This window comes from Salmo salar, chromosome ssa11 (genome assembly GCF_905237065.1).
Source record: "Salmo salar chromosome ssa11, Ssal_v3.1, whole genome shotgun sequence".
Lineage (NCBI taxonomy): Eukaryota > Metazoa > Chordata > Actinopteri > Salmoniformes > Salmonidae > Salmo > Salmo salar.
The window spans coordinates 13110808-13123197 of NC_059452.1; the positions used below are offsets into that span (position 1 = coordinate 13110808).

General features: G+C 43.7%; 1 protein-coding gene across 13 annotated transcripts in view; it reads left to right on the forward strand.

Annotated features, from left to right (window-relative positions):
- LOC106562015 (zinc finger protein 536-like) overlaps nucleotides 1–12049 on the forward strand; it is a 183900-nt gene extending 171851 nt beyond the window's left edge. For all 13 annotated transcript variants that reach the window (XM_045689040.1, XM_045689046.1, XM_045689038.1 and 10 more), the window contains one exon: nucleotides 9303–12049. In XM_045689040.1, the coding sequence (XP_045544996.1) occupies nucleotides 9303–9577 (275 nt within the window). In that variant the 3' untranslated portion in view covers nucleotides 9578–12049. The remainder of the gene's footprint in view (nucleotides 1–9302) is intronic.
- The last annotated feature ends 341 nt before the right edge of the window (nucleotides 12050–12390 follow it).

The following is a 12390-nucleotide window of genomic DNA, read 5'->3' on the forward strand; positions in this document are numbered from 1 at the left end:
GTAAATAGTCCGGTGGCCATTTGATTAATTGTTCAGCAGTCTTATGGCTTGGGGGTAGAAGCTGTTAACGAGCCTTTTGGTCCTAGACTTGGTGCTCCGGTGCCGCTTGCCATGCGGTAGCAGAGAAAACAGTCCATAACTTGGGTGACAGGTGTCTCTGACAATTTTTGGGGCCTAGTATATAGGTCCTGGATGGCTGGAAGCTTGGCCCCAGTGATGTACTGGGCCGTACGCAGTACCCTCTGTAGAGGCTTATGGTCAGATGCCGAGCAGTTGCCATACCAGGCAGTGATGCAACCGGTCAGGATGCTCTCGATGGTGCGGCTGTATAACCTTTTGAGGATCTGGGGACCCATGCCAAATCTTTTCAGTCTCCTGGGTGGGGAAAGGTGTTGTCGTGCCCTCTTAATGACTGTCTTGGTGTGTTTGGACCATGATAGTTTGTTGGTGATGTGGACACCAAGAAACTTGAAACTTTTGACCCGCTCCACTACAGCCTCGTTGATGTTAATTGGGGAATGTTCGGCCCGCCTTTTTCTGTAGTCCACGATCAGCTCCTTTGTCTTGCTCACATTGAGGGAGAGGTTGTTGTCCTGGCACCACATTGACAGGTCTCTGACCTCCTCCCTATAAGCGGTCTCATTGTTGTCGGTGATCAGGCCTACCACTGTTGTGTTGTCAGAAAACCTAATGATAGTGTTGGAGTCGTGTTTGGCCATGCAGTCGTGGGTGAACAGGGAGTACAGGAGGAGACTAAGTACACACTGCTGAGGTGCCCCAGTGTTGAGGAGCAGCGTGGCAGACATGTTGTTGCCTACCCTTACCACCTGGGGGCGGCCTGTCAGGAAGTCCAGGATCCAGTTGCAGAGGGAGGTGTTTAGTCCCAGGGTCCTTAGCTTAGTGATGAGCTTCGTGTGCACTATGGTGTTGAACGCTGAGCTGTAGTCAATGAACAGCATTCTCACTTAGGTGATCCTTTTGTCCAGGTGGGAAAGGGCAATATGGAATGCGATAGAGATTGCATCATCTGTGGATCTTTTGGGGCCGTATGCGAATTGTAGTGGGTCTAGGGTATTCGGGAGAATGCTGTTGATATGAGCCATGACCAGCCTTTCAAAGCACTTCATGGGTACCAACGTGAGTGCTATGGGGCGGTAATCATATAGGCAGGTTACCTTCCCTTCCTTCGGCACAGGGACTATTGTGGTCTGCGTGAATCATGTTGGTATTACATACTCGGTCAGGGAGAGGTTGAAATAGTCAGTGAAGACACTTGCCAGTTGCTCCGCGCATGCTTTGTGTACCCGTCCTGGTAATCCGTCTGGCCCCGCGGCTTTGTGAATTTTGACCTGTTTAAAGGTCTTGCTCACATCGGCTACCGAGAGCGTTATCACACAGTCGTCCAGAACAGATGGTGCTCTCATGCATGCTTCAGTGTTGCTGGCCTCGAAGCGAGCATTAAGGGCATTTAGCTCGTCTAGTAGGCTTGTGTCACTGGGCAGCACGCGTCTGGGTTTCCCTTTGTAGTCCGTAATAGTTTTCAAGCCCAGCCACATCCGATGAGTGTCAGAGCCGTTGTAGTGAGATTCAATCTTAATCCTGTATTGACGCTTTGCTTGTTTGATGGTCCGTCTGAGGGCATAGCGTGATTTGTTATAAGCGTTCGGATTAGTGTCCCGCTCCTTGAAAGCAGCAGCTCTAGACTTTAGCTCAATACTGATGTTGCCTGTAATCTATGGCTTCTGGTTGGAATATGTGCATACGGTCACTGTGGGGACGATGTCGTCGATGCACTTATTGATGAAGCCGATGACTGAGGTGGTATACTTCTCAATGCCATTTGACGAATCCCAGATTAGCTAGCAAAACAGCATCATCTGACCACGTCCGTATTGAGCGAGTCACTGGTACTTCCTGCTTTAGTTTTTGCTTGTAAGCAGAGGGATAGAATTATGGTCAGATTTGCCAAATGGAGGGGGGGGAGTTTTGTATGCATGTCTGTGTGTGGAGTTTTATTTATTTATTATTTAACCTTTATTTAACTAGGCAAGTCAGTTAAGAACAAATTCTTATTTTCAATGATATCCCACTGTTCCTAGGCTAACTGCCTTGTTTAGGGGCAGAACGACAGATTTTTACCTTGTCAGCTCGGGGATTTGATCTAGCAACCTTTCGGTTACTAGTCCAATGCTTTAACCACTAGGCTACCTGCCGCCCCCAGAAAAGGAGTGAAGGTGGTCTAGAGTTTTGTTTCCTCTGGTTGCACATGTGACATGCTGGTAGAAATGAGGTAAAACGGATTTAAGTTTGCCTGCATTAAAGTCCCCGGCCACTAGGAGCGCCACTTCTAGATGAGCATTTCCTTGTTTGTTTATGGTCTTATTCAGTTGGTTGAGTGCGGTCCTAGTGCCAGCATTGGTTTGGGATGGTAAATAGATGGCTACGAATAATATAGATGAGAACTCTCTTCATAGATAGTGTGGTCTACAGCTTATCATAAGGTACTCAACCTCAGGCGAGCAATACCTCGAGACTTCTTTAATATTAGACATCGCTGTAACGGCTGTCTGAAGAAGTAGACCAAGGCGCAGCGTGTTGAGTGCTCATATTTAATTTTAATCGAGACACTTTGAACAAAACAAGAAAATGACCGCCAAACAGTTCTGTCAGGTATAACAAAACACTAAACAGAAAATAACTACCCACAAACCCCAAAGGAAAACAGGCTGCCTAAGTATGACTCCCAATCAGCGACAACGATGTACAGCTGTCCCTGATTGAGAGCCATACCAGGCCAAAACAAAGAAATACAAAGCATAGAAAAAAGGACATAGAATGCCCACCCAAATCACACCCTCACCAAACCTAAATAGAGACATAAAAAAGGCTCTCTCATGTCAAGGTGTGACAATCGCGCACCAGCTGATATTGACAAATAGACACACACTCCCACCCCTTGTCTTACCAGACGTAGCTTCTCTGTTTTGCCGGTGCATGGAAACTCCCGCCAAACTCTGTATTATCCGTGTCGTAGTTTGGCCACGACTCGGTGAAACACAAGATATTACAGTTTTTAATGTCCCATTGGTAGGATAATCTTGATCGTAGGTCAACTATTTTATTTTCCAATGATTGCACGTTGGCCAATAGAACGGATGGCTGTAGGGGTTTACTCGCACGGCTACGAATTCTCAGAAGGCAGCCCGACCTCTGCCCCGTTTTCCTCTGTATTTTCTTCACGCAAATGATGGGGATTTAAAACGCCAGCCATCCTCTCCGGTGCCATTCTACACTTTCACATTTCCTTCACTCAGTCGTGATTAACCATTGGAAGCAATTAAAACTACTGTTCTGCACTAATATTTATACCAAAGGTTTAAGGGTCCAAACACTGATCGGCTACATAGCTACATAGGCATACAGGTATTTTTATCCTCCACTACACAATAAGCAAGAAAAGAGTTAGCTACAGTACATTACTTTGGCTGCATTACATCACACGTATCTTCAATCTCTAACGTCAACGTTACTAGCTACAATAAAGAACATTGACAAATGATGGACTTTAAAATATATATATATATATATATATGAACAGCAAGGCAAGCTTACAAAATTGCTCATTCAATTTGCAGTAAATGCATCCACTTACAACCACTGGGTTTCACAAGATGACAGCCTGGTTTGCTCAGGAGTCCCTAAAACATTAAAAGGATAGTTCACCCGTTTACAAAATGACACATTGGTTTCCTTACCCTGTAAGCAATCTATGGACAAGGTATGACAGCAATCCATGCTTTGGTTTTGTTTCCCTGGTGCATTTTCCAAATGCTTACATTTTAGCATTTGTGGGACAAATCCCATTCAAGTCATGGTACTGATATTAGCATTTTTCCCATATCATGTTCAAATCATCTATAAGTGACTTTGTTGAGCTTCACAATTAGTTGTAGATACTTTTGGATGATGTTGTGTGGAAAATGCTAATATCGTTAGCAGGAATTGGATGGGATTTGTGCCATGAATGCTAAACGTTACCATGTGGAAACAGTGCCAGGGAAACTAAACCAAAGCATGGATTGCTGTCATGCCTTGTCCATAGTGCTTAGAGGGTAAGGAAACCAATATGACATTTGTAATTTGGGTGAACTATCCCTTTAAACAACACAAATTATAATTCATACAAATGTCAAACGCTCATATAGCAATCTAAATGTATAGCTAGCTGGCTAATGTTAGCTTGTTAAATAGCCATTTTCGTAAGTTAATGTCATGACAAACAAATATGCATAATCGTTTGTCTCTACATTAACTAACATATTCCTGTAAATGTTTAATTTTCTACTTCAATTCTAATATTTTTGTCAGACATTATTCTTGAAGCAACTTTCCAGGGTTGGGTAACAGAGCTTCATGGGAGTTTTGGGAAACACTTGATAGAAAGTCTGCATCTCAATTCGCTTTGTTTGGAGAGCCAACTAGAGGGCTGAAAAGGAGCTACACCTTGCTCAAAGTTGATTTGGGATACCACTATGACTCGATGGGGCTAAGGGGAGGGCCAGGGGGGGTATTTGGATTGAACCTTAGAGGAGAGTGGGGTTAGCTGTGCCATAGGGTTAGTTGAGATGCCCATCTTTTCTAGTAGACCATACACAAAATGAATCATGTGACCAAATAATTAGGAAGAGGTCATCCTGTCATGGAGTCTGTGAAGGAAGAAACCACATGGAAAAATTGCTAAGCAAGTTAGGTCCAAAAAAACGTATTTTCACAAAGTCAAATTCATTTATTGTGTTATAGGTTTAATGATGCTTGTATCTAAACCAAATTACATAGTTTCAAGACTGTTTTATACATCAGTTTTGGTATCTATAAGCTACAATATGAGGTCCTAAACCTGGCATGAAAGTGTATCATTGTACCTGTGAGGGTTAATATAGTCAAATGGTTGCTTTGGGGTAAATTGTGCAGTTTGGCAAGGGGCTAAACATAGCCAAGGGCTCAACATACCGCATACAAATTATTATTATATTTGGTCAGTTTTATGCATAATATGCATAGTATATTTGCCATTTGTTATGCATATGAACTCACGATAGTGCATTTTTATTGTTACAGGGCAGTTACAGAGCAGACATCTTCATGCCCCGTGTATATCCCCTTAAGGTTATTGAGAGACCAGACAAGGAAGTGAGAGAAGGGCTGGTCCATTCGAGCTGCAGTAATGGGATGAACAAATAGACCTTATGATACTGAAGAGGTACATTGAAAAAAGAGAAACCAAACATGTACCTGTGTGAAAGAGAGTCTATGATAGAGAAGCAGAGGCACCAGTGTCTTGTCCGATAACATAACATCTAAATATATCAAAAATCTTGCGGACCAGTTTCATCGGCTTAGTAGCCTCGAATACATCTTACCCCAAGGCTTATGTTCAATTTCCTCAATACCCAGGGTAAGAGGACACTTTTTGGACAAGCTATGTTTTCAAAACTGTTATGTTTACATGACTTCTGATTATTCACACCGAAACACAGCATCCTAAAATATATGTATATATCTTTGTTAGAAAGAAGACTATATTTCCTTTGATGTGGTGATGTTGAGTGTACAATATGGCTCAATATGCCCCACTCTCCCCTATCACGCTAATGAGATAACTGATTTTAGATTGAAGCTCTAGCCATTGCCACTGGTCATTCAGTGTGTAGTACAGTCTGTAAGAGAGTGCATGTTAGAGTACCTGTAATGTGTGTCATGATTCTAAACCCTTAATAACACACAGGGAGGAAATGAGACAGACACCCCCCCCACCACACACACAGCCTTTTCCCTTCATTCTCAGGGTAGAATGACTGTTTGTGAGCATCTGAAAGTCATTAGAGGCTCTGCAGTCTGTCAAGTGCCAACACACACACACACACACACACACACACACACACACACACACACACACACACACACACACACACACACACACACACACACACACACACACACACACACACACACACACACACACACACACGCACACACACACACCTGCAAACACACACACAGGAATGTTTCACACACACTCGAACACAAAACCTATCACCGGCACACACTTTACCTCTTGCACACACACACCCTCACAGACACACATACACAGAGATACACACTGAAAGTGCTGAAGCCCAGCAGCTTCTTTCTGCTGTGCAGGGCCTGGGGATTGGTCATGTGCTGATGAGTCGCTATAATAATATATGAGCAAATCGCAAGCAGTCTGCAAATTAATCATTTCCCCCTCTCTCTTCCCTCCCTCACACACACCACACACACACATACACACGCACTTGCTCTGTTCGTCAGGCTTCGGAAGAGGGGCTTCTTGCCTGCAGACGTAAGTGAGGAGTGCTCTCTCACAGATGGTAACACTGGCATCAGATGGAGTTTATATAAGAGTGGTTTTGATTACATGCCAAGGCAATGTCGTGGGAGAGTGTGTGTCTGCGTGTTGGCTTCGTGTACATGTGAACATTTAGTGTACGTTCATGTGTATGTTTGTGAACAGATTTGTGTGTTTGAACATATGCGTATAACTGTGCATTTGTAAATGTGTGTGTGTGTACAGGTTTGTGTAAGCATTGTTCGTGTGTGGATCGTAGAAGGAGCCACCAGAGGGAAGCAGTCATGAGGCTGTTACACTGCGACGTTCACTAGGAGAGAGAGAGAGAGAGATGCTTGAGTGGAGAGGGGGAAATCGTGGCTATGGCAATAGAGGAGAGAGATAGGATTATAGCAGCACCTCGTGGATCTCTCTTACTTCTCTCTCTACTTGGAAACATGATCAGAGAGCTTCACCGCAGACAACATCCAACACATCTCTGTTAGCTAGGGAGCGGACAAAAGGAGCGAGCTACAGTACCCATCTGCAGCCACCCAGCAGTAGAGAGGCTGGCAAGGGAGGGGTGAGGAGGTGGAAGCAAAGGAGGAGGAGGATGTGAGAGTGGAGGGGAATGAGGGCGGTCTCCTCCTGCCTTTTTCTTCTCCGAGGCGTGGAGGAGAGAGGGCTGAGGGGTAAGTAGGGGGCGCGGGCAGAGTGAGTAGATACAGTGGGTTGTTTGAGGAAGTCATGTGGTAGTAACCCAGCCCTCCCTCCCCCTTTGTTCCCTCTGATCTCTACGCTCAAGGCCTTTGGGTGTTAATTAGGAGACCTAGATAATGCCACACTAATGAAAACAAGACCAGTGTTTTCTCTTTCTTTTCAGATAAAGCTTTGGGTTGGGTTTTGAACAGTCTCTGGACACAAGACAGAGAGGGATAGAAAGGGAAAGAGAGAGAGAAAGAGCGCGAGAGAGAGAGAGAAAGAAATAGAAAGATGGAAAGACAGAGGGAGTGAAATACGAGAAAGAAAAGGAGAGAGAAAGCAAGAGAAGGAATGAGGGGGAGAGGTTTCTGAGGTTAAACTATTTTTCCTGTTTCTTGTCACTCGGCACCTCCACACACAATGGCCCAGCGGAGTGTGTCATGAAGGGGAAAAGGAAAATCTCTCCTGTACAGTCAGCACTGTTCTACCTGCTGACCCATTGTGTGGGCGACTACACACACGCACGCACACACACACACACGCGCGCGCACACACACAGCTCTATTCTGTTTTGCAGATCCCAACATGTTTGTGTGCAGATGTATGATCTGTAGCAGGATTAAAGTGGGTGATGTAAGTAGGTGTGGGTTAGCCCTTTAGAGAATCAGAAGAAGTGTTGGTATCTGAGGCAGGTGGTGGGTGAATCGGTGGGAGCCATCTTGGGAATAATCCATGCGGGCAGTGCTGTTGTGTCTTTATGTGCTGGCCTTTTGTTTGGGTTATCGGAGTGTGTGCAGGAGTAGGTGGATTAGATGGAAACTTAAGAAGCATGACTGTCTCAATGCAGTTTGGTCCAGGCATCTGTCATTCCTCAGTCCAACACCACACACCCTATAAATCCCAGAACACACAGGCCAGACTGATGCCCTTCATTTCAACAACGCTATGCAGAGATGCTGCAGGGAAGGGGGGCCATATGTGTGTTTTCTTCTTTTGAAAGGAAGAAACTATTTAGTTTACAATTCAACCTAGGATGAGCACCATATTCCTACAGTGTTATGCATGAGTAAGTCATTCTGGTAATCTCAGAAACAGCGTGCCTTCGTCTTCATCTAGGACAGTCAATGTCATTGTGTTTTTTTAAATTCTAGATTGCACTTTTTACCTTGGCTAGACCTCGCTGCAACGTTAGAACTGATCCGTTTATTTTAAAAGTGCAGAAAAAAAAGAGAGATAGAAAAGGGAAGAAGAATAGAGTTGACTTGTTTGGGGCAACACTCGGCCCCCCTTAAGTGTAAAATGGGATGAGATATTCTGCCTCTCGGACTTAACGTAATGTAAGAGAGTGTGAAATTAAACTGCACAGGAATAAAAGGGGGTCTTCGTCGTGTGTCGCCGGCTCGCTTATCGAAACATTCAGACAGCTGGAACATCTAAAGCTCCAAAAACTCATACCAATCCCCTTTGTGTAGGTCCTGAGCAGACATTGTGGTATTTGAAAGCCGCTGAGACTCCAAAGCCAGAGTTAGAACGACAAACACAAAGTGCCTCTAAATCCTGTCTCTTCGCGGCACCACAATGTATCAGTGTGTGTGTATGCGTTTTGTGTACCTTTAATTCCTATCCTTCTCTTCATGTCGTTACATTCCCTGCACCTACACAGCGTCTATAAACTCTGTTCATTTGATTTACTACATCTCAAACAGATATATTTTTTTTTTAATTAGAGGAGAGAAAATGTACCGTTATTAATAAAAACCTAAAGTAGTGTACAAGAGAACATGTCTGGGTTTCCTCTCGGGTGGATGAGCGAGATAAGTGAAGTCGGTTACGACGGGCACGTATTCTACATCGCTCAAACAAACAGCGCGGGCTAGTAAGGGGCCATTGTGTTTGCTGCAGTGATGATCAAATCCTGTCTAGAGAGTACAGCACATGCAACTGTTGGGAGCGGTGAAGGATGCAGCTTGTGCAGTGCACCGCTAAAACACTGCAATGTTCAGGGGGAACCGCTGCGGCTCCTCTGAAAAGATGCAGGTTAAAAGAGCGAACACTGAAAGAGTTTTAAAGACACGTCTCAGGAGAGTACTAAAGCTAAAGCACTGTGTAGTAGACAGACTGTAGAGTCGCATTCAGTGCCTCGGTGACAGAGCTCATTTTACATTCTGATAAAGTAATCCTGAGTAGTGATGAGGTGACTGACTGTTGTCTCTCTCTTGTTGTCCTCGTACAGGTCTCGGAGGTCACGGAGGTCAGGGGGGTCGGAAGCCGTTCCAGTGCAGGTACTGCTCCTACGGTGCCTCTCAGAAGGGCAACCTGAAGACCCATGTCCTGTGTGTCCACCGCATGCCCTTTGACAACAGCCAGTACCCTGACCGCCGCTTCAAACGCTCCCACGTCGACTCGGACGCCTCAGGGAACTCTGATGATGGGACCACCAGCTACCCCACGGGAACCCAGGGGGGCATGGCCGAACCCCCTCTCGCTGGAGACCCCCTGCATCCATGACTGATGTCACCTGGCATGGGGGTGCCAACCTTCAACTCTACAACTACTGTACTCTCTAGAGCCACATAACAAGGATTAGTCACTTCGTTTACCCCTAAAGCACTGCCAGACAAAGGGGAGCATCGGTGACTGTACCATTTTACCCAGAGCTTGCAGGACATCCTCAGTGTGTATTAGGTTAATAACAATAACATAACATGCATATAAACTACACATACACGTTCATTCATATAAAACACAGATATGTTAAATGTAGTTATGTGACAAACAGTGGAGACGACTATATTAAAAAGAAAAAAAAGAAAATAGATAAAATCCTTAAAGTGACTTTTGTCAAAAAAAAGAATAATGCTTTTATCAGAAAAATTATCCCTTAAACGATTTAGCGACAGTTGGGGAAGATGGAAGAGGCCTGTTAAACACCCCTCTCAGAACATGACACCGGCTGCTGCCATTTGCAGAGGGCGAATGATGAGCAGTCAGTGGAGGCTGGGCAGGCAGCGGCAGTGGTGGGGCGGCCTTGGTGCCAGCCTGACTGGAGCTGTCATCCCAGAGGAAATCAATTCACCCCCCCCCCCCCTCTCATTTTTTCATCTTTCTCGACCCATCAGTCCAGCCCCCTCCACCCTCAGCCCTCTGCCCCTACTGCACTACAGGAGTAACCTAACCCTGGTCGACATGCGAGGGGGTCAAACTCAGTTCCATCAGCTGGCCAGAGCCACCCTCCTCCTCCTCCTCCTCCCCCTCCACTTTCTCTGTCTCTTTAAAACGACTCAAATCCAACATGGCCTCTGGAAGTAAAAAAAAAAAATCAATGATGTATTTAAAGAAGCCATTAGAGTCACAGAGATGTGTTCTGTGCAATATTGTCATTTATTTGGATATCACCTTACCAGACACTGAGAGGTGGAGTTAATAGAATGTGTTTTATTTCATTTAGCTTTTATGTTAGATAATGGCGAAGTCTATTTCTAAGGAGGTGGGTGGTTGTTCTTTGAAATTGAAAGTGTAGATAGTGAAGATGCACGTATTGGAATTGGAACCTCTACAACTTGATGTAGTCAGAGGTTGAACGTTTCGTGTATATGAAGACTGTGATTCTGAAATCTAATGAAGGAACATCACAGAACTTGTTTCCTCAGACACGATGCAGGACTATCTTCCTATAAGCTCTTCTAAAGCAGCTTCAGAATGAACAACAATACATAAAGATAATCAACCTGCTCCCTGTCTCTAATTTAAATGTATTACTTAAAAAATAGACAAAAGGACTTTTTCTACAAATGTATTTTCCAATTCATTTTTAGGTTTCGGACAAAGCATTTTGTGAGTATAATTATTGCATGTTTTTTTGTGTTGATTTTCTATATGCTACTTTACTGAAACAATTAACAAACCATATAGTTTTGATCCTATAAAATCAAGCTGCTTAAAGGGCAAAAAAAGTTTCAGTATACTTCCTTTCGCTGAAGGCTATTGGATAGTGGGGGGTAAACAGAATATGATGCTTTTTATTGTGTTGGTATGGGAGCATGGGGGGATTTTTTATGCTTCTGATAAATAGAAATGATCTGGACTTTAAGAAAGTCAGTATCTTTCCCTCACAGCCAAGGAGAGCTGAACACTTAAACCCCAGGGCCTTATAACACCACAAGCTATGCCTAAAGGAGTTTACAGTCCGCTCAAACACACTGCCCCTATCAGTTGAGAGAGAGAAATATGAAAATAAAGAATGAAAGACAGAAGGAAAGAAAGCAAGAGAGAAAGAAGGAAAGAGAGTATTGATATGTACAGAATGCAGTTGTGGTTTAAATGGGGTCATTTTAATTAGGACTTTTCTGCCATTCAGCGATCTACTTACAGTGTTTTTTTGTTCATTTGCTTTCCTGGCATAGTTTCGCACTGCCTTACTTCAGATCGAGTCAATGTAATGCAACTGTTTGTATGATCTCTACCATGGAGCCACAACATTGAGATCCAACTGAAACGACTGTAGTGAGCTTTAGGTTTCAATGCACTACTGTGTTCTTGGTGACTGTGCCAGTCGCTTGCTTTTTCGTGTGTGTAGGTACGTGTGTGTGGGTGTGCCTACCTAACTATATTAGAGAAAAAAAGAACAACAAAAGAGTAAAAAATAAACAAAATAAAAAGATTTACATTCCATTTCTAGCACTTTTCAGGTTTTCTAGTATATCTGTACGTTTCAAGCTATGCGATATGGAAATAATGCTGTTTATGACACTGGAAACATCGTTGGTTGCCATTCTCTGTGACGTGTTCGTCCATCCCTTACCGTGCTACTGTTTACCTGTCTGTATTACAAAACAACCCATGTTTTCCCAGAAAATATTTTTTTTGCCATGACTCAATTAAGAAACAGATACAAATGTACAATTAGAACCTGAAAATCCCTGCACCAACAAAGAAGTTCAATCATTTCTATGTATTTCTCTCTGTACTCCGTGATCATGGTCACGATACTGTCCGCATTACTTAATGAAGTATATTTCTATATCGGAGGTAAAATAAGTAGGGGATTTTGTCACCACTACTATATGCTTACAACCAGTAGACAACTTTGTATTTAAACATAATTATTGGGCATTATTTATTATTCCACATCAGTTTTACAGACGAGGAAAACAATTCTGATAACGGTAAATCAAAGTTGTTCTTCATTCAAAAGTCACTTTTTCATTGACACTTCCTGCTGCTGTTAGGAAGTTCTGAAGTCTTTGAAGCGGTACCTTTTAAACCAGTGTTTGACGAAATAAAACCTCTACCTCTGGGAATACTGGTTCTGTCTGGTCCAA